Source organism: Cydia pomonella, chromosome 23 (assembly GCF_033807575.1).
Source record: "Cydia pomonella isolate Wapato2018A chromosome 23, ilCydPomo1, whole genome shotgun sequence".
Lineage (NCBI taxonomy): Eukaryota > Metazoa > Arthropoda > Insecta > Lepidoptera > Tortricidae > Cydia > Cydia pomonella.
Window position 1 is genome coordinate 7,941,801 of NC_084725.1, and position 23,863 is coordinate 7,965,663.

General features: G+C 36.4%; 2 protein-coding genes across 4 annotated transcripts in view; one reads left to right on the forward strand and one right to left on the reverse strand.

Moving 5' to 3' along the window:
• Positions 1–367: 367 nt before the first annotated feature.
• LOC133530580 (protein lethal(2)essential for life-like) lies at positions 368–1,208 on the forward strand. Its single transcript, XM_061868544.1, has one exon. It carries the CDS (start codon positions 497–499, stop codon positions 1,064–1,066), a length of 570 nt encoding a protein of 189 aa, XP_061724528.1. The 5' UTR covers positions 368–496; the 3' UTR covers positions 1,067–1,208.
• Positions 1,209–2,065: 857 nt separating this feature from the next.
• Positions 2,066–23,863, reverse strand: part of LOC133530569 (uncharacterized) — a 381,835-nt gene continuing 360,037 nt past the window's right edge. For all 3 annotated transcript variants that reach the window (XM_061868524.1, XM_061868527.1, XM_061868525.1), the window contains 8 exons: positions 22,712–22,852; positions 15,989–16,194; positions 14,827–14,993; positions 12,732–13,010; positions 11,527–11,734; positions 10,351–10,493; positions 9,656–9,778; positions 2,066–9,417 (listed from right to left, as the gene is read on the reverse strand). In XM_061868524.1, coding sequence (XP_061724508.1) covers positions 8,740–9,417; positions 9,656–9,778; positions 10,351–10,493; positions 11,527–11,734; positions 12,732–13,010; positions 14,827–14,993; positions 15,989–16,194; positions 22,712–22,852 — 1,945 coding nt within the window. In that variant the 3' untranslated portion in view covers positions 2,066–8,739. The remainder of the gene's footprint in view (positions 9,418–9,655; positions 9,779–10,350; positions 10,494–11,526; positions 11,735–12,731; positions 13,011–14,826; positions 14,994–15,988; positions 16,195–22,711; positions 22,853–23,863) is intronic.

Here is a 23,863-nt window from a genome sequence, read left to right on the forward strand (position 1 = left end):
CATCTCAGTCCATAAATTAAAAGACTTAACTATTCTGTGCATTAATTTTTTTTTTTGCATATAAACATACATCATGAATATAAAGCGATTGGGAAAAATATTATTTATTTTATGGGTACCCTTGGGGAGTTGGGGGTACTAAAAATAACAATGTAACTAACGACACCTATTTAAAACTTTGTAAAACTCACAAATTTCAAAATGGTTTTTTTTTTACATTGCATTCGTCTTATAATAATTTTTCAATTGGTCGAGCGGCCCACAAGAGGGAGCGCCTCTGCCGAGAGCCATAAACAGTTTAGTGTTCGAGATGTTTCTACTCAATACTAGAGGGCACGCTGGCGCGTATAAATACCGAGTTCGTCCGCCAGAGCGCCAGTTGAATACAAGCAAGCAAGTGAAGCGAATTAGAGCGATCACAGCGAACTACGCGAATCACGCGATTTGAAGATACGTTTAAGTTCTTACTCAAGTCAAGTTTATTGAAGCTACGAGAATGTCTCTGCTACCGTATCTCTTCGACGATTGGAACGTGCGTCCCCGTTACCATCACCACCACTATCCTAGCAGGCTCCTAGACCAGCACTTCGGCCTAGCCCTGAATCCTGATGACCTGCTCGCCGCCGTCGCCGGCCCACTCGTGACACGAGAATACTACAGACCCTGGCGCCATCTTGCTGCTGCGGCACGGGACATCGGCTCAAGCATTAAAGCGGACAAAGACAAGTTCCAAATCAATCTAGATGTCCAGCATTTCGCCCCAGAAGAAATTTCCGTCAAAACCGTCGACGGCTACATTGTGGTTGAAGGCAAACATGAGGAGAAGAAAGACGACCACGGTTACATCTCTCGCCAGTTCACTAGGAGATACGCTCTGCCCGAAGGTACTGCCCCAGATACCGTGGAATCTAAATTGTCTTCTGACGGCGTACTGAGCATCATCGCGCCAAGGAAAGTTCCAGAAGCCATTAAGGGTGAAAGAAGCGTTCCTGTGACCCAGACCGGACCTGTTCGGAAGGAAATAAAGGACCAGAGCGAGGGCACGAACGAAAAGGAGTCGAAGTGAGCGATCTCGCTTTATCTTAGGTACCTCTATAAATTAAACATTTAATGTTTTAATATTCCAAAGTTTGGCAGTGCCATGTTGAGACTGATTTGATTTTGTATTACTCAGTTTTAAGTTTTAATAAAATCTATTTTAAGCTTAATCGATTGTTTTCTTCGTCATTGAGATCCTTACTTTTTTAGGAGAATGCGTGGTTTTTTAGGAGGACTCTAGCTATAAAACTAACGTCCGTATTTGAATTCACGCTTTCTCCTAAAAATCAAGATATCCTGAAGTTCCCAAGTTCTAAACGATTATTCGGCGAAATGGAACATGACAACATCACCCCACCAAGGACTATAAGTCTGTACCTAATGCAGAGCACGGTAGAAGAAAATAGCCAAAGTAGGATGAAAATATTGTAATCTACATGATTGTAATGTCTTCCATTTTGCTGAGTGAACATAGCTAAGTAAATCTTAGGTACCTACGATATAGGATCACTGGTCGGTCAAATGCCTACCGAATAATAAATATCTGCCGCAAAGGAACAGAGTTTCCTTAATAATCGCCTGGAGTGTATCACCTAACAGAAAAAAATGTCGGTTACTTTTCCACTAATTCCCCATTGTAGCAACCATGTAGCTAAGGTAATTGGATAAAAAAATTATGGTAAATTGAAAAAATATTGTACGTATCGATTGGAAGAGTAAAATTCTGCAATGTGAACCCTAACTTATTCACATAAGTTACATAACTCGTTCTAAATCCAAGGTTATGTTCCAGAGATTCTACAAAATTAATAGGATCAATATGTAAAAGTGCATTATTTAAAAATAACTGCCACATAATGTCAATTAAGTATTCAATTATGATTTACCATAAATAAATGTTAAATAAATTAATGACATTCAAAAAAGATTCAAACGGATATTTTATGAATGTCAGAATATAATGTTTTGACTTCTACACTTTTTTTTTTAAATTTTAACTAAATAAATATAAATAAAACAACATCAATAATTTTATATGAATCTCTTTATTAGCTACAACAAAATGTCGACATAAGAACCACCTCTGAAAGGATAGTGGGTAAACAATACAATATGTATAATTAGGTATGTATGTAATAGTGTATAAAACAATGTCTCTGTCGAAGCTCAGTTACGCATATATCACTACTGTGCTGTGTATTCACATTTTTTATATTATTTGAGTTTCGGTTCAAGAAACATGTATATTATAATTTCAGTGGGTATCTAAGACAAAATCTTATCTAAAAAAGTTATGACGTACAAAACTGGGAAGTAATTATTGAAACAACAAAACAGTACAGCTAAATAGATCCAAAAAGAAAATGAAATAAAGTACCTACCTACAGTTGCCTCCAAAATCAGGCGAACCAAATTATCGAGTCAATGTGCACAGTTTGGCCAGTACTGTTAATATCGATATTATCAAAAAAGTTTGAATTAGATAATATCGCGAGAATTCACCGCTAGGGGCGCTACAGTTGTGCAGTCAGTTCAAACCAAGTTCAAACTTCAAATGTTACTTTAAGTAATTCTTGTATGTTATTTTACAAATATTCGTTGGTACAGTCAGCGTCAAATACTTTGTAGCAGTCAAAGTGGCCAAATAGTTCGGTACACCATACTAAATATATGGTGTACCAACCTATTTGGCTACTTTGGTTGCTAAAAAGTATTTGACGCTGACTGTACTTCGAAAATTGTGCATTTTTATAGTTTTTGTTGCATGTAGTTAGAAATAATTATGTAGAAACAAGGATATTGGATAAAATATATTGGAATTAAAAAAATAATAACACAGCGGGGCAATTTTTTGCCTAATCTGATTAATTTCTCAATTACATTGTGTGGTGTGGATGCATATCTAAATTAAATCGTCTCGGTTGCTTCGCTAGTAGAGACTAGTTCCCAAACTGGACATTCAAGTTGACAATTAAATCAACATTTAATTTATATAACATTATGTAGCGTTTTATTTTTTTAATATGCATCAATCTCATCTAACGGCCACGTGTACAAGATTAAATCACCAATTTTAGATTTATAGCGACAACCAAGCTCTTGAAATAAACAATTTGCCCCCAAACCTGCATAACATCGAAATTTGGCATTTTACTATCGAATCAACCACTTTTTCGTGACATTCATAAATCTAAATCATTTGTGACCCCTTTATAATTATCACATGGGGAGTAATTGCAATATCTTTCTTATCGATATAATTTCATCGACATATACTCGTGACTATTTTTTCTTTATTCCTGGAATCATTGTATCTGTCAATCTCATGTCAATTTAGTTCGCCTGATTCTGGAGGCAAGTTTAGCTGCCTTTAGGCACTCAGCACACGGCGCGTAACTATGCGTAACGATTTTAAGATTTATTATTAATTAGCAGCAATTCTGGGTGAAACAGATATTTGTCGGTCTGATGTAGCCGATGTGTAAAAACCTTTTCTTATTCAAATTAATTACTGGCAAATTAAATTACTAAAAGGTGAAACGGTCAAATAAAACAATATACGTATTATATCTCTTGAACCGAAATTAAAATTCGTCTACAAAATTAATAGCAATTTTCTATACATTTAATTGTAATTTATACTACATTTGTCGCTGCAGAGTAATTTGACTAATACACATTTATTAAAAGCGACATAGCAACATGGAACTGAAATAACGTTAAACAATTTTTTTTATTCTTCAAATTCCATTTTGGTGCTACTTGTAAAGTAAAGGTTATAAAAAAATGCCTACAACTGTACAGAAATACTTTCAAAAATAGTTATATGTAAGATGATGTTTTGAGAATGTTAAATTTATCTATGTAGGGAATATTTTATTTTGGTATACCTAAGTAAAGGAAAAAATCAGAAATTTTTATTATAAAACCTGACATACCTTTTTATAGTTATTTTTTATCGATTATAGCTTGATGACGGGAAAAATTCAAGACATGCCTGACATGAATTGATTAGGTAGATTACATATTTTTATATCTGAAATTATTGAAACTTTATGTTTTTTTTAAAGACATGTCAAACATAAATTTTGTGTTTTTTCCTTCACTTATGCCAAATGTAATAATAGGATAAAATGAGGTGTTGTTTGTAAATCTATAAAGTTATCTATTTAGCAAATGTGCATTCTATACATAAATAATAGCGTTTTATAAAATAACTTTGGATTTCGTCGAGTGTTCGTAAAATATTAACTATTTTCTATATTTGTAATATTTACATGGAAGGCATGAGGCGTGTGCATAAACATTCGTATATTTTGAGAAAAAAGGACGTTTTTTCACTGAACAGTTCTTTACCTACCTCAGTATATCCAGGAAAATATCGTCATTTACCTAAATAACTGAAAAACAATAAAAAAGTAAGTTTTGTCGTTACAAAAAATCTATTTTCCTGGATCCGGATTATGATTTCGAATTGTGGAGAACAGAGTAAGTATTTTTATATTACAAAACTTTAGCCAATACAAAAACACGACAATACTTTTCATTACTCTACAACAGAACAATAACATTTATGTTAGAAATATCTTCTATATTTCATTTTAAATTATCAATATACCTTTTTTCTAAAATCTAAGCTACATAAAGACGTACACCATGTTTTGCTTTGCAACATCTAACCCTAGAAATACAATAGGTATAAAATTGAGCTTTATTGATATGTATCGTTAGAATCAATTTCGCAAAATTTTTGTGTACTTTTAATGATATGTATGTTTACTTTGGCGGTTTACGCCAGGGCCCAAGTTTAAATATATTATTAAACACTAAGTTGTTCAAAACAATTTCAAAAGATTATGCGCTCTTTTTAGATTACATAATATCATGAAACACATACAAGCGACATATAATTAACGTACCGTAATTCACTTATCATGATTTGTAATATAAAATAAAGTAGATAAACTTTTATTATTTTATAAGACGTAATAACCATTATGTTAATAGTTCAGGATTACAACTACAAACAATGTAAATTTAGTATTAAAAATTCTTGCTATTTAACAATTTTTAAACTTAGATTACAAATAAAATAAGATTGCGGTCAAAAGGTTCACAAATGTTTAACAACAAGCGTGTTTGATGTGCGCGTCGCTTTATGCGGTAAATAATTGCGATTGAGGTATAAGAAAATATTAGTTTAATCAATTTTAACTATGTACGTGTAATGATTTTTATTTTATTTATATATTTGATTGCTTGTTTTGTATCACGTTTTTTACGTTTTCAGAAAAATCGGCGATATATTTAGATACTTATATACCTGCCAAGAGAAAACAGGTTACAATCTACGATTACCGTTCATTCAAATAATTGACAGTAGAGTCACTGTTTTTACCCTATATTTAAAGGTCCACCTTACATACAAAACTGACATCTAATAATTTTAGCGCAAAATTCCAAAAGTTTCTGAACTAACAATTCTGAACATTGATATGTAATCGAAAATTCTCACTCAATCTTTAATATTAACTAAACTGCACTATTATGATTATTTAATTTAATCAAATTAACTCATCAACAATTTTAAACATTTCACTTTCATGCCGTAAACTTAAGTGAAAATCTACAAGTCACAGAAACAAAAACACAAATAACTAACCAAAAAATATTAGAGTTTTGTACAACAAGTATCTAAACAGTTAAACACATTTAGTCTAATCACTTGTCTAATATTCGTTAAAACTCTTTTAGAACACAAGACTCTAGTCTACTCCAAATTAAAGCTTCATTCTTTACCAATTTAACACGATTCGTACGTGCTGTGTTGTGCCTGAAACACGACTGGCTTGTGTAAACCGATGACACAATTGTTAATATAATAAGATACATTTTATTTCATATAAAAATATCCAAAATTGAAGACAATCATAATACACTTAAATAGTACTTGAATATGTTAACATACAAACATGGTAAACGTGTTTTTCGACGTAAACAATTATTTGTGATTCAATATCAGGTACAGTCAATTATAAAAATATGGGTGTATACAAGTTGCTCAAAACTATGTCCCATACCTTTTATGTCGGCGAATTAAGAGCCATACGGAACAGATTTTAAAGTAAGTTGCGTGGACCCATATTTTTACTCTTGACTGTACTACAATTGTGCGTTTTTTGGTCGAAATAGTTTTTATTACAGTTTTTATTTTTAATAAACAATGTTGAAGTACCCACCTAATACAATCTTTTTACGCGATCAGTGTACAATTATTAATCAATAATAAATTTTCCACAAATCAATTAATATTTTTCAATTGTGATAATAAAATAGAAAGAAAAGAGTTTAACCTTTTAACCTGATGCTTATTTTTCATAAGTTTCGCTCATACACATTCTGTACTTTCATCTGTGAATATAAATATTTATAACAATTTTAGATACAGTTTCGTCTAATATATAGTAGTCGGTTCACACAAGCCTTCACCAGCATGTTCGCCTAATCGCGGACAAACCACGGCAACCGGCACCAAGTTCTGACAAAAAGGTGTTTCTCTAAATTGTTCATTCAAAATCATTAAAACCATTTATACTGCATTGTTAACGGTGTTAAATGACAATTCATTAAGATTACTACAAAGAAGTCAGACCTACCAATTGCTGTTAGTTATTTTTGTATTTTTTTGCAATTTTACTTCAAATTTAATTTGAATAAAAGGTACATTGATTTATTTTCAACTTTAATGTGTTTAAATGTTAACTTTCATTAGGTTATTTCATATGATCTTGGTGTAAGCATTTTATCAATAACGCGAGGTAGAATGCAGAAGGTTAAAAGTATTCATCTAATTAATAATTGGGAAGAAATGCTGTCAGCGCAGGAAAAGGTCAACGAATTTAACCAGTCAACGAATTTAGTGATTTCGAATGAACAAATATAAAACGTCTAATTGGAACAAATCAAAAGAACGAGTGTTTTTAAACTTCTGTCTCAAAATTAATCGACATCACCCTACATTTTCCTATTATTGCTTTTTTATAAAATGCACGACACTCACTTCGCGCGTGCCGGGGTGTTGCTCGGCTTGTCCGTCGCATGCTAAGAGGGATGCAGCATTTGACATAACTTTTTTATACTATAGGTATATATATTCGCATAGTTTCAAGATTCACGATTTTTCTTACCGACATATTATTCGCGTATGACGTTGTAAGTTAAATTTGTACAGCGTACACTGTGTAGAATTTTGGGGCATGCAAACTTATATCTGCAAATACTTTATGCAAATTTCTGTATCTCTATTAAGTTCGTACTATAAAAGAGATACATTTACACGCTCCAGGTACATTTCTGATATATCTATATTAATATTTTTTCATCAATCTAATAACAGAAATATCGACTATCGTTGCTGTTTGCCACTTTCCGAATGAAATTGCCTGCAGATCTTTATTCCTTCAGCAGGGCAATAGTTCTGAATTCAAATAATCGTTGCCAGTTATCTATCACGAGACTGAAACGTTTCCAACCTTCACAGTACAGTACATGCAACTGTACGTAAAGTAAATGAGCCTGTTTACTGGGGCCAAAATTGTAATATATGCTGCTTCTTTGTCATTATAATCTCGACAAAGGTCTTGGTTCATATTTGTTACGTCGGGAATTGTTTTACAAAGATAAGACTCCAAAAAAGAATTCATACTAATGTTTGTGTATTCCTCAGTTTAACTTGCTTGAAGTATAATTATGATGCATACTAATGTAGGCTCATATCTGATTATATTCTGAATTATACATAATTTAAGTCAACAATTTCTCAAATATTATACAATGGTATAAATATTATGTCAAACATTGCACACTCCGTGCTAAGTGCGTACATATAGACATGAATGCTACACAGTCATAGACAGAAAGGCATATCAACCACTACAAATGGTACTACTTTACTGTTGAAAGAATTTGCGGGCTTAGAGCCACAGACAAGGGGTACCAAGAAACAGTTTACTTTTGTTCTAGAGTTAGAACTCTGTGCTTTTAATTATATTCATGTCTTGTATTTATGTAAATGTATGACCAATATGATTCCATAAATAGAAACAACAACAGTATTTACTGAATAATAATCAATGTAGTTTAATTTTAACCTTTTAACCATTCTATTTTAAATTGCGAACGGTTAGAATATGTAATGGTAATGCACGAGTTCTAAATGTGGATTTTTAGATTTTGTTTCGAAATATAACTGGTTTGTTGATTATTTGTCTACCGGTTTGTACAGTCGCCATCAAATATATTGGAGCGGCCAAGGTGCCTACAAATAAGTGAACACGCCTCTATTGTCAAGGCGTTAAAGTCCATGTTCAGAATTTTGCACCATTGCGACTGTAGCACAAAGAGACTTATTCAGTTTGAACTTCTTTCTCCGTAGCGTATCTAAGTATTCTCCTTCAGATTTATTTTTAGTTTAGTTAAGGCGAGCATTGAGTTGTTTCTTTAATATATTTTTAATACGTTTAACATCCACCTTGTCTGAAGCTCCCCCGCATGCGTCAGCGTGGAACGAACGTCTAACAGTGTAAAAGGCGCAATAACTCCTATTTACAAAACCCAGCCTTAAAGATCGACCTACAAGCACCAGTTCTAAGTCGAAACGAAACCAAATACATTTAACTATACGTTAGTACTGCTCAGTCTTCATACTACTACTAGATTCAGTCCTAAGCTAACGGATTTTACAATCCCATAAGAAGAGGACGCGATTTTTCCAAAACTAAAATCACCAAAAAGCATCTCCGAATCAATAGTACATACAATTTCGTAATACACATCTCTAGAAAAATATTTAGGTATAATTACATCAGCAACAAGTACATTAAAATTAGTAAATATTGTAATACTCACAGCTTTTATGATATGTTTTATTTCCTTATAATTATGTACATTTATATAACTTACTCCTACTTTTTCATCGTGTTTCGGTGCGATACCTAAAGCGAGTGCGCGGTGCGGAATACCAATGTATTTTACAACTGCTACAGTGCTAACACCCTTTAAAGTACGTATAAAATCCGAAAATAATTTGTCTGGAACGCCCGATGTAGCAATCTCGAATAAATTCGACAAAGAATTGACGATCTTAATAATGATAATGTCGAGGATACCGTTGAGGTTGAGGAGGATAGTGGCGAGGGTGATGAAGATGTAGAGGTTTCTGATGGGCCTGGTGGCGGCGATGGCGGAGCTGGGCGGGGCGGGGTACACCACGTCCACCTCCGCGATCTTGAAGATGGAGAGCAGCAGGTGCGAGGAGATGTCCTCGTGCTGGGAGTTGATGCGCGCTTTGACGATCTTTAGGACGTCGATGCACTCCTCCTGAAAAAAATTAAACTCTTGTTTTATTAGTGATGTTCTCATTATAACAGTGATTCTCGTACAAGCATGTTAATGCTTATGAATTCTAATATTCGAACCAAGACAAAAAAGAAAAAAGACGCGACCTACCGATTGAAAACCTCAAAAGCACTCTTGCACTGACACTATTGAAATTACATTTTGCACCATTTTGAGAGCTTCTAAATTATTAGTGGGTTGGAAAATCAGAAAAAAATACCTTTTCCTTGTCAAGCAAGGGCTCCCCAGCTTCTTTGAGCGCATCTTGCTCCTTGGCGGGGATGCTGGCCGAAATGATGACGTTCTCGTTGCTGATGTTGAACAACGTCAAGGTGCAGTTCGTCTGAAACGTCAAGGGTATAAGTATTAATCAGGATATTATGGAAAACGTGTTAGTAAATTATGTTATTGATATAAATAATAAAATATCGATCGATCGACTCGACCATCGCTCATCGGGTAGAATAAAACAGTCGACGACGTCGATCGATAAGTTACTACTAGACCCAAGGCCCCGTTGTCTGTTCTCAGTACAAAATTTGATACTTAAGCCGTAGCCACTCAGGTGGTGGGCAAGCTGTGTATGTGTGCATTTTAGGGATGTAGATTTGTCAATTTTAAACAAGTCATATATCGATAATCTCTACACAGCGGAACGGATTAGCGATTAATTGAAGCACTAAAAATTAACATCATAGAAATGCTAACGGATAATGAATACTTTATTTTTTAAATATAATATTTTAGTTTATCAATATGACCTTATCGATTTGGCCACAACTTTTGGTTACTCATTGTTAATCGTACTTACATAAAATGTGGCTGTGTGCGTGGCTATGGTGACAGCTGGCTTAAACTCCATCTTTAGGAATATTATATCTATGACTACTCTGAAGTGTCATGTAGAATGCTTACCTCTCGCTGCACCGTGTGTAAGTAGCTCTGCAGCAACCTGACAGCATCCTCGGCCCCGAGCCCGGTGTGCGGTCGCAGGAGGGCTTCGTCCACCGAGCTGAACCCGAGCAGCAGGTACACGCCTTCGGGGAGCTTGTATTCTCCTGTAATGAAAATGTACAGGGTCTAATAAAATTCGTGATTTTTTTTATATCAAAGAAATTTGGCATTTTATATACGTACCAAAGTAGCTAGGTAAAAAAAAAGTGATGATATGGCGTAGATTGATTTTAAAATACATCGCTTTCGCCTTTTACCCACGCGGGCTAGAAAAATCAAAATTAGCCACATACCTAAACTCTACCAGCAGCGAGGAAGGCACATTCACTGCTACCTCTGTTTATTGGCGCTTTTCGCTACATACGATTTTTCCTGTGTTTTAGGCTACGCTCGTAATGCCTTTTAATGAAATTAAACATTAAACTGGTGCTTATTTGAATCGGGTTTTATGAATGCCTTGTTACTGCAAAAAATATACAGCACATATGGTGCTACATTCCCGCACGTGTGCGGAAATGAGCACTTTCCGTGCATATGTCCAAACTTTAAAGGGCCATATCCATATGTACTGTTAAACGTTGTACGATACACGTGCGAATAGGTAATTCGCAAGTCAGGTCGATTCCGCTTCGGCCGTGCTTTAATTTATCACCACTCGTTGCGAATTTCCTATTTTTTGCACTTGTATCGTAAATAACTATTTCTCAAACTTGCTATGAAATGATGACATGACTTACGTCAAATTAGGTCCGGAAATACTACATATCAGGTGCGATGAGTGAAGATGATATGTAAAGGAATTTCATACAGCCTTACACACCTAGGACTGTAAAGCAACCTTCTTTTGTTTTTTAACGTCAAATTGTGACACAACGTCTTGGCATTCAACCATCAACAAATATAGGTACGGTACGGTGATTTGTTGTGCATATTCGTTGCTAAGCAACGGCGGTCTATATCTACTTGGCCTGCAACCCTACGTTTCCCGGCCTCTATAGTAATGTACTATTACTTTATTCTTTGCTGCAAACTATTTAGATTATCATGTGACTTGGTTATAGCAGGAATAAATGTAATGAAATTAACTCGAAGGCAGTCGACCTAGTAAAGGCGTTATCCACCAATAATGTATCTTACCAGGATTAGGCCTCATGCAGATAAATGAGCCCGAGTAGCAATAGCATCGGCCTCTGTAAGCCTGGTAGGCCGGCGCGGCGTGCGAGTAGTGTGCGAGGCGCGAGGAGCACGGCGCGCGAGGCACGCACGCCACCTTGCACGACACCTGCAGGCTGTGCTCGCACACGCACAGGTCCGTGCACTCGGCGAGCTCGGCGGAGCGGTACAGCTGGAAAGTGGAAATAGTACATTACGATACAAGTGCGAAAAATAGGAAATTCGAAACGAGTGGCGATAAATTAATCGACACGAGTTGCGAATTACCTATTCGCACATGTATCGTACAACGTTTTACAGTACATATGGCCCTTTAAATGTTCGACATAGTAACGTAATATGCTAATTTTCGCATTAGTGCGGTAAAGTAGCACCATATGTACAGTAAACAATGTTAATTTACTATCCCTATCAATTAGGAGATGAGTTCTAGAAGAATGTTTGAGAAAACCTAGCAAAAGGAGAAGACATCTAGGAGGGCGTGATGATTTCATAATCATAGTCATAAATCATTTATTTCGTGGTAAAACTTAATTTACATACAGAAGTATATATATTACAAAAAAAAATAAGATTATAACATATTGAAATAGTTTACTACGAAATCGGCTCGCCTCATCATAATGCTGACCTGAAGGTCAGCGCTGATCTTCCGGCGAGACCATTTGTGGGCCACGATTGCAACTAGCGACAGCTACTAGCCCCATCTACGTGTATGTCAGATGACAGAAATGACAATGTCAGATAATCTAAAACGCCATGCAGAAAACACGCTAAGAATACGCTTCTTGCGGATGACGCTCTAGCAACACTAAATCTATTTTATTTAGGCGCACTTTTAAATTTGTCTTATGGACGTGGTCTATGTTTTTGGGTAATATAAAATAATAAATTTATTCTATCAAGTAGTCCTCAGGCCAAAAAAATCTTAGAAGAAAATCGTCTGCAGATTTGGCGTGGACTGTATAAACACCATCAAACCCTAAGATAAACAGTTGCGGGATTTCGATTCAGAAAATACATGACACCATATTGCATTAATATTATTAACGCTGTGGTTTTCAAAGAAGCGTGTGCTATTTTTTAACTACCTTCAATAAAAAAAGGATGTTTTCAGTTTGACCCGTATGTTTTTAGAGAATTCAGTATCGATTACAAACTGTACTAACCCTCCTCGTCTCTCCCATCTTAATATACTGTGCCTCATCATCGCTCTCCGGCTTTTTCACAATACAATACTTCGTCGGCTCCAGCGTCGTCGTCGGTCGCGGCGTCGTCGTAGTCGTAGTAGTAGTAGTCGTAGTGGTAGTGGTAGTGGTCGTTGTGGTAGTGGTGGTGGCCTCGGTGGTCTCAATGATGACAGGGGCGACGGGCTCGGAGATCTCTTCGGGGATTTCGGGGCGGATGGTCTGGTCGGAGCGGGTGGTGATCGGGCTGAGGCGGTTGTCCTGGAAGATAAAGTTACAATATTAGTTAGAGTATTAGGAAGTTATAAAGTGTCAAGGGATCCAATGAGCTTTAATTCTCTATAGAACTGACCATAGACTTCCTAAGTATAACTTGTATTTGAAGACAAACAAATATGACCTTAAACTGCTGCGGCATGTATTCTCTTGGTAATTGCTTCTTTTCAATATTCTTCTTTAGTAACTAAATTAGGTATGGATGGATGGATGTTCTCTCCTAAGGAAACAGACAGACTACAAATATATGTGCAACCATCATCATTTCTATTAAACTTCTTGGTAGAATAAATACTTAAAATGCTCTAGAGATGTCGCTGCGCAGTAAGTTAAATGGTGCTATTAAGAGGAAAGAGGACGTCCGCTTCTCCATACAAACTTAGTCCTCAATTTCCTTACTGGATATTGAAATTATGGTAAATATTTTTACATAATTGGACGTATATTAACAATAGCTATGCCCCGGAGAGTAGAGACAGTTTTCATACAAATTTTTACTCTTATAATACTTAAAAAATTGAAAAAATCAAACGTAGTGGCATAGCTGTGGTCGATGTACAACAAATTGTGTCAAATTATTTTCAATAATGTTAATATCCAGACAGAAAAAAAAACGTTTGTATGAAAAGCCGATTTCACGCGGTTCCTCCGAAAGGGTCATTGTTGTTCTATGAGAATGTGTACAGAAAATGATACGTTTCTGCAGTAGAGCATTTTACATTCTAAGTGCGTTTTTTTATTACGATAAGCAATTAAAAATTGGTTTTAAATAGATCTGTTGGACAGTTTTCATTCTAATATTTAACTCCCATAAAACCATTGGAAGTGTCCTTAAGAAGTACTGTGTAAGTTTATACTTAGTCATGTTTTTTTTATACACATCTATTTTACTTTCCTCGTATTCGAAATGAAAAGCAGAGTAAGTATTTAACTCGGGTCCAAGGCACCATTTCAGTCTCGGACTATTGGACTTGGATCAATTAAATTATTTAATTGGAATGGTTGTAGCAAAACTTCCATTAGGAACATTTGTGCGTTGATTTCAATCGGCGACACATCATGCAGTAATAAATTTTTTTGGAAGACAAAAAGATGTATGCGATGCGAGTACCTATATAATCTAGAATTTGTTAGGTTTGACTTTAACATCCATGAAATAGGAGATGGAGTTCATTAACCCTTTTCCAGGCATAGTACGATTTATCGACCACATACGCGCCAATAGAATATCAACCTTAGCCATCCGATTTAAAGTTCAAATTAGATTGCACTTTCGGAAAATGTGACTTGTCTTCAAATGAATCATCAAAGCGGGATTTATTTGAATATATTTGAATTTTTTGGGAAAACCTTGTAGATTGGTGCGGCCTGGAAAAGTGTTAAGAATGCTCATATTGATTGATCTAAAATCAACCCACTGTAACGGGATTCAAAAACTCGCCGTTTATGAATAATTACTTGATCGGAGGCGATGCTAGGTCATACAAATCAAGGGAAACACAAAGCCCGTTGAAGTGACGAAATAGCGAAAACGTGGAGAATATCGGAGACACCATAACGATATTAACGATTGGTATTAGACGTGGCTTATTTCCGGCAGTGGAAGTCATAGGCTAGCTGATAAGTAAGATCAAGCAGAAACTTCCTGGAGTTATTGGGGGGAGGAATGACCTGCGCCACGTGGGTGTGGCGGTAGTGGTTTGTGGTATGATAAATTTCGTACAACGAGGTGGTGATCATTTTGCCACACAGTACAGTATTACGAGTATGTTACAGTAGGAACGTAACAGAGAAAGCTTACCTGGGATTGGGGAGGAATGACCTGCGCCACGTGGGTCGTGTGGCGGTGGTGGTTAGTGGTGTGGTGTATGGCTGGCGCGGGTGCCACGGTGATGATGCCGTCGTCGTAGAGCGAGGTGGTGATCATGTTGCCGTAGGTTTTCACGTGGTAGTCGCTCTGTGACTCCACTGGAATAAAGGAAGGTTGAATTTATGGATTAATATAGGATATTTCCTCCGGTGGACACTCAAGCTGTGGAATGTTGAATCCCTGCTGAGGTTTTCTCGAGGGATTACAGTATGGAGTTCTTCAAAAAAGGCGTGTACAGTTGAAGCGCTGGTGGCCTAGCGGTAAGAGCGTGCGACGTGCAATCCGGAGGTCGCGGGTTCAAACCCCGGCTCGTGCCAATGAGTTTTCCGGAACTTATGTACGAAATATCATTTGATATTTACCAGTCGCTTTTCGGTGAAGGAAAACATCGTGAGGAAACCGGACTAATCCAAACAAGGCCTAGTTTACCCTCTGGGTTGGAAGGGCAGATGGCAGTCGCTTTCGTAAAAACTAGTGCCTACGCCAAATCTTGTGGTTAGTTGTCAAGCGGACCCCAGGCTCCCATGAGCCGTGGCAAAAATTCCGGGACAACGCGAGGAAAAAGAAGAAGACAGGTTTTTAAAGGTCGGCAACGCGCATAACACGTAACGCCTCTGGAGTTGCAGGTTCACATTTCAGACTTATTTGTTCAAGTGAATACATCGAACATCGAACAAGTGAGAACATATAAATGTTATCCCATTTCCTGTAATTAAGTAATTTCATAGAAAGCATAATTTCAACAACTCATCATGAAAGTGGTAGCGGCGAAGCTGAAGTCACCATGAATGGAAGTAAGAGCACTCTCAGGCGTTCTCTCTTGCTGCTCGCTGCTGCGTCTTGCCGTCCTTCGTGTCATGGCTGAGTCATAATACTCGTCAAAGTATTAAATTTGTGCTTCACACACTGATAGTTCACGTATGTGTCTCACCGACGCAAGGATTCTGCCACAAAAGCCTCTGCCAGCCAAGACAATCTAATATAGCTGCGCGATGTCCGTCCCCCTGCACGCACAAGCGGTCCGCAGTTGAGTTCCCAGCACGGCTAGTCACTCAACCATGGCTATATTACTCTTAACAGTTCTATCGCTCACCGACGCAAGGATTCAGCCACAGCAGCCTCTGCCACCCGAGACAATCATATAGCTGCGCGAAGTCCGTCCCCCTGCACGCGCAAGCGGCCCGCAGTTGAGTCCCGAGCACGGCTAGCACGGCGGCGCGGCAGGCCGCGGGCGCGCCGGCACAGCCTTGCGTCACGGCGTCCACGGCGCACCATTGCTCGTAGTTTTCTAAGCGGGATCTGAGAAGAATGTTAATTTTAAATTAATTTGACGATGATAAGACCTAAGTACATTTTATGGCCCGCGCAGCATTATTTGCATTGGCATGCAATCTTTATGTTTGATAGTTCAGAAGTTATTTGTACAAATGTGTGAATTACCTCCTTATAGTGTCATCCACTGGCCCGCTAACCTTACTGTACATTAACTTAAATTGGCGTCAGATATATTGTATCGAAGATGGTCGACGAGATGATGATCATCGATAGTTTAGCTATAACTGCCATTCCCTTCACTAGACTTAGATAAAATTTAGCGCGTTTTGAGGCCTAAAAGACCATAAAGATTCTTTAGGTTTTTTTAAACCATTTACTGACGAATGCAGAGCACATAACAAAAATCAGCTATTCCGAGAATAGGCAAAGTATGAAGGATTTAAATACCTACTGAAATTCGAGGTCGATTAGGCCTCACCCGCACTGAAAAAGAGCTTAGCTTTGGGCTGATTCGATCTCAACCGCACCAGGTGGAAGTTCTTTAAGATTTGTCCCGCAGTGAACGTGTTAAGTAGGTAGGTAGGGAATGATCCATAATTCACGCCTTCAATTAGTGACCTACTAACCCGAAGGGTACGAAACACTAAAAACCGATTTGCATAATGCATATTCTAATAGGGACATGTTTAATTCACTAGCCCTTTCATCGAAGGGCGTTCGTTGACAAGTTGACGAAACACAACCACTACGAAAAGTTGTTAATAAAATTTCCAAATAGAATTTTTTTGACACAAGCTTATAAATTTACTTTACGTAGTTTTGGCTAGCTTCGTTTTAATGCTCGCATCTCTTGTTATTTAATATCAGAAATAGAGAAATCAATTATATTACATGAATCCTTGTAACAACGTCGAATCACTATTCATTGTATTTCGAAAAGATATCACGTATTCAGCCACTCGTACATTTCGCGTGTAAACTATGAAGAAAAATCCAACGATCACGACTCAACCCGTAAAGGTTATACTCAAAGAAATGTTCAAAAGCAATCAAAAATTCACCCAAAAAACGGCGTAGTAATCATTTCTGATTCCAACCTAAATAAAAAAACAGCCCTGAAATTCGCATTCCCTTCAAAAGGTAAATAAATATCTAATTCCGAGCGAGAATATGCGAAATCTCAACGAGGAATAATTCAGCATCCATTTACGGATGCCGGAGCGACAGATCGGAGAACGGTGGCATCACTGCCTGACAAGGCTGACAGGTATTATGGGTTGACTTGTGTTCCCATGTTTTTATTATGAATTTTTTTCATGGAGAATCCATTTAATCTCTTGTGGGTTGCATCAAATTGTTGGTTACTGTTAAACGTTCGCTAAATTTTATTTATTATTAGTTTCAAAGATTTCAGGTGAGTGTCGTGTATCGATTCTAGTTAGCTAGTGCTAAGGCATTCCGCATAAACTTTCACTTTCTAAAGTTTAGATAAGTTTAGTTTAGATATAGGTGATCAAACTAAAAATAAAAAAATCAGTCATGCCTTGCCTACTTCATTCTTTGATAAAATTTACGAAACGAGACAAAATTATTTAGTACCCATAGTGGCAAGAAATTCAAGCTTGTATTCCACTAGCCTGTCTAATACTAGGCAAAAAAATACATTGCTCACTATGGAAGCATTGTCCAAATGTCCAATTGCCTGAATTTAAGCAAAAATAACTTATTTAAATTGCAATAGCTGTTCCATTTGTCTCTGCAACAGTTACGTGAAGGCAGAGGCGAAATATCTGCAAATCCATCGCGCTGTTTGCCCGCTACAAACCTCGCTAGAACTCACCTGAATTAAAACACATTTTCTCATTAATTTCATACTTTAGCTACGATTTCTGTACCTTAGACCCAGAGAGACCTAAGTCAGCGTCAATCCTTGAGCGATATTCTAGTATTTCAGCTCCTAGCAATAGCATAAGGCATGTAGTAGTTACGTTACAAAAGTATTTCTAGATGTGAGACTCAGTTCCTGACTGAGAACCAAACTGAACTATGATCCTTTAAATTTTACGCGATTCTAGAATTTAAGCGTGTAGCAATAGCTAGTATAATCACGTGTATGGGTTAGGATTGCAGAATTTCTAGTTTTCGCTTACAATAGCAAAAGGTGAGGCGAATATGTAATGTATCTTGGTTTAAAATCTCGTTCGTTTTTCGTTTTAATGGGTTCGCTGTTTTAATTTTTAAATAACGTACCTAAATCCTTAGGCTTAGGAATTGTAGGTTACATACGTGGCGTATGGTGGTAGAAATCGTCGTCGTCGTCGAAAAATTCGACCCGGATTCCATCATGATTATTATACGGTAAAGAAATTCAATATTAATCAATTTATTTATACTTTTCGCACAAGAATGAAAGCGTAGAGCACGCTCTATCAATAAATATAGTTGAGCGTATGGAAAAATGTTGGGGACATAACTTACCGCAAATTTTTATTCAGATGCAAATATCATTGAAGCTACGAGTATAGAAACCTTGATAATCGCGAAAAACGCGATCGAACGCGAAATGTTCGTGTTCCTTGGCGTTGAATAGCTTAAAGCCCCGACACGAGTTTTTTTGTGACTTCTAGAATATGAAGGTGTAATATCTCTTAATCTGAGGTTGTCCCCTTTTTCCAGGTAAAATAACTGAATTATATTATGGCTATTCCACGGGGAGATGTGACGAGGCTGAATTCCGCAGGTACTGAATAAACTTGTGTTAAGGACATGAAATAACCCGTTCAAAATGCACATTGCAGAAGCTATTGAGTGCAACAAATGTGTTAAAGCTGGGCTTTATATAAAGCAGCGTTTTCCGCTCAATTAACCGCGGTTGGATCGTGCTCCCATAGATTTGACAAACCGAAATGACATCGGAAATGTATTGATAGCATTTGCTCGCTTGCTCTAGAGCAGTCATACTCAATATCTTGCGGCCATCCGGATTTTTTTAGGTGGCCCGCCAGGTGATCTTGGTATAATAGATACTTAACCTTGTCATCCGAAAGTAACCTTTAAGCAAATTCATCTTGCGCCCCGAGACACAAGGCAAAACCGTCTTTGTGTGTTGTTAAGTCTCTACTTTGAATTTGATAGATAATGTTGAAGTCGCTGCAAGGCTCCTTTTCTATATTATGCAGTAAAGCCCGTCACAGACGGCGCAATAATATATATTAATACACCATAAGATACCGACAGATGTCTTATAGTAGTTATAGTATAGCCAAGCACCACACACGCCAACGATATCAAAATATATATCACTGTCTGTCTAGCACCTACATTGTGAGAGAGACGAAATATACCAAAATATATCGTAATATACCGAACTATATATCACAAGGTCTCCTTTAAACTCGTGTTTTTAATGTCTTTTATTATGTAGCAGTCACATAAACTACTAATGGCAGCCAGAATTAAATACAGGACCTTAAAAAAAATACAGTTTAATTTAGAAAGGATTTTGGGGAATTTGACCTCTAAGGGGGTTCAAACTACGCGGATTAAGTTGCGGTGTAAACTAGTAATATAACATATTCTCCGTGCTACCTTCCTACTCGTAAACACCAAAATGCACCAAAGGCAAAATTCCTGATCATAAATTTCTACAATTTGATGTCCAAGAGGCCCGCAATCTTGGTCTCTCATTCAGCAAATTCACACCTTACTATCTAAAACCCAACCCAGATCCTTTTAGAATAAGATCGCGTTTTGAATGGAGAGTCCCTGGCTCTTAAGATGTTTTGGAATGGTGGAGTTCTAATGATAACAAGTGAACCGAACGTTTTGCCTCCTTCACTGACGAGGTCGGGAAAATAGGATGGAACTAGAAAGTTTGCCTTCGAATGATTCGAATACGGGCGAATAACGGATTTAGGGGTGTCACTCAATTTTCATTTTTCAATGAAAGGTTTTTAGTTCATTATTCGTGCAGTGCTCTTATCTCATGGAAATTTAAAAGCATATATCAAACCTTTTAAAAGTTTTAAATATGGCTATGTAGGAGAGCCAGTTTTATATTTTTTAGACATGTATACCTCTGTGAAAAAGTTTGAAAAAGCTCGTACTTATATAATACATATATGTAGTTTATATGTATTATTTGCTAAAGTTTGAAAAAGCTCGTACTTATATAATACATATATGTAGTTTATATGTATTATTTGCTATTTATGCATGTATAATTATTATTTTCTCTAATCACTGAATTCTATCACTTACTGCATCACCTACATACCTAACTTGTTTTTTGTTACCCTGTCTCCACTACCTAAAGGTTGTCTGGAAGAGATCGCTCTTTAGCGATAAGACTATACGTTACCATAAGTCTACCATAAGTTAATAATCTATATATATTTAATTTGTATGTCATGGTTAATTTTATTGTATTGTAATCGATTATCATATGAAATGCGGGTCAATATCGTATATACATTTTTGACAAAGTATCTCGATACCTTCTTGATAGAAGACTGAGACTTCTCCAAACTATCGAAGTTGTCATCGTTCGTCAAAGTGTCTAAAGAAATTAGGTAATTTAACCGCTCTGATATTGACCATTACCTAACACCGTACCCAATTTAGATCCAGTCTAGAGACGTCCTAGAGACAGAATAATCAGGCCAGACTCAGGATCACCAACCCTACCGAGCATTCCAATCAGTTTACAGTCCACCGCAAATGCGAGCCGGACTGGACTAATTCCACACTCATGCCTTCATTAAGCTAACAACTACTTCGTCAATTGAAACTGGACTGTATATTCTTACAGCAGGGTTGGCTTTGGGTTGAAGCCTGGAGTGGATCTATTGTGTTTGCAATATTATGATTAGTGGAGTGAAAGATGTGATAATATTGGCTTTGTGTTTTGTTTTTGTACGATTGCAAATGTACTGGGAAAGTATTTCTCAGTTACACTGATATTCACAGTTAGAGGGGGTAATTTAAAAATTGCGGACGTGTTTTTATTAAACTACCGAGTTATGATATTGCTCTATAATATTCATGAATTAAAGTTATATTTTCGTGATTCTATTCCTTTTTATTAGGGTTGAAAAAACCCGGAAGAATTCTTGTTTTTTTTTTTTTTCTAAAATCCATGTATTTTAAAGTTTTATTCTGAAAAGTTTTATGGTGTCTATATTTTTCCGATAACAACGAAAAAATCGAAAAAACGCACATCGAAAAGAACTTGTGAATTTTTCCATTCATATTTAATCTATAGGGTAGGTAGCTACACCTGGTTAGTCGTGTGTTTTGAAATCCAAATGCTGGCTCCCAAAAAAAAACAAAAAATACTGGAAAAAAAGAAAACGATTTGATTTTTTCGAGAATTTATTGTCACAAATTAAAAAGGTGATTAGATCCGCGATCCGCCCTCAGAACGATGACGATGTGATGATAATAATTATTAATTAGAATTGCCTACTGTTTTAAATAATTATACCCGCCGATTTTCACGAAGAAAAGTCTTAATGAAACGATATGAATTTTGTAAAAAATTGTTGTGCGTTATATAGGTACCTACGCCTTTTTTCAAAAATAAAGATCTCTGAATATAATATTCTTTCTTCATCTTCATCTATATATTACAGTGTCCCACGCATGAATTTTGAAATAGGTAATATTTCCTATTTTGACTTGAAACTGTAAAAGTAAGGCAGATAAAACCATTTAATTAATTACTTGATAATCTTCAATATAGTTAAAACTTAAAAGTTTATGCTGGTACGATTAAAAACAACTGGGATTTTTTTTTTCAATTAAAATTTCGGAACTACATTATTTATACTGGGTAAAGTAATTAAGAAATACGTCAAGTACTAAAACTTTAATAGCTCAATAAAGGATTTTGTGAGTCTTTAAATTTAGAATCTAAGTTATATTTGTTTGTTGAAAACAGGAGCTTCAAATAGCTTGTTAAAACTTTCCAGGTTCGTAATCCGGTCGAATCCGGGGGTTTCTCACTTGATTGGAATTTTGTAGGTACTCAGTCTTTACTGCATTTCTTAAAGGCTTTAGAGATTTCTAAATAAATACTAGACTCTAAATTTTGAAAACTTTCAAAAGTATATTATCGTTATCGCAAGAAAAGATTAACTCTAATGTTAATTTAATTAAAGAATGTTAGCTTACAACCCTTCAGAACCATCCATGATGTATCAATTAAGAATTCTGTTTAGAAAACCGCAACTAATTCGAGGATTTTATATCTGGTCGGGAGTTAAACGAAATGTCAGGAAAGTCCAGATGAATTCCGATAATATGGCAGCTCGTCACGTTCTCTGATATTACCTGCACTCAGGTTCCTCGCGGCAGGCATCGGCGCGAGTATGGCAGTCTGGTAGTGGATGTTGTTAAGGCAAGATGGGTTGTCAGGTTCCCTAATATTAGTTGCACTCGTGTTCGGCAGGCTGGAAGCGGTCCTCCTGAGGTGGGCGTTGAGCGCAAGATAGACAGTTGCTTTTGGACGACTCGTCCTAGTCTGGTTCCCTGATATTACCTGCACTCGGGTTCCTCGCGGCAGGCATGGGCGAGAGTATGGCAGGCTGGCAGCGGTTGTCCCGAGGGTGGGCGTTGAGCGCAAGACGGATGGAGCTGCTCTTGGGCACGCATGCACGAGTCCTCTTTGTTATCCGTTTTCCTGGAAAATACAGAAAATTGTAAAGTTTGATCTAAGTGAATCAAGAATATTTGAGCGTTTGAATCGCACTTGGGAGTTTAATTATTTTCACCATGATTATTACCACAATGGAATGCCAATGCGCAAATCGTTCGCCATCTTTCGTTTACATTAAATTTAACGATGAAGAAAATGATGAATATTCACATAAACACTGAAAGCATTTGACTAGTTATTAAATACTGCGGAATGGAGTATCGAGACAAACCATTGTGGTTTAACGATACTTTTTGATCAAATATTCTGTAATTGTGTTTTATCTGTAATAAATAATAATAATAATAATAATAGTCTTAAAGCCATAATCTTTACTAAGAGAGATTACTACGTGATACTGGTAAAATAAAGAAATCGTTTAATATCCTCGGTTTTAATCTAAATTGTTTGTTGACAATACTAACCTGGCAAACAAAAGAGAATAAATTATTAAATGAAAGAGCAAAAACAAAACATATATTTTATACATATTTCCCAGAATAAAGTAGGTGTCGTAAAATAACTTAAGTACTTACCTGGTTATTATTGACACGAAGAGATCGACGACGAGTTTAAGTTATTAGCTAACACATAATAGTACATTACGATACAAGTGCGAAAAATAGGAAATTCGAAACGAGTGGGGATAAATTAAAATAAAACACGAGTTGCTAATTACCTATTCGCACATGTATCGTACAACGTTTTACAGTACATATGGCTCTTTAAATTTCCGACATAGTTACGTAATCTGCTAATCTTCGCACTAGTGCGGTAAAGTAGCGCCATATGTACTGTAAATAATATTATTTTTCAATTACAATTAAATGTGAGATAAAATTATATTAATAAGTTACCTATCATTAAATGTTTCTGCTTTCAAGAGTTTCTAATTTTATCGAACGTATGTCCTTGAAAGTTAATTTTGTTGGCTTAACTCTTAATCTTTATACGCGTGTAGTTAAACTTCTCCTTGTTACTTAATTCCATGCCATG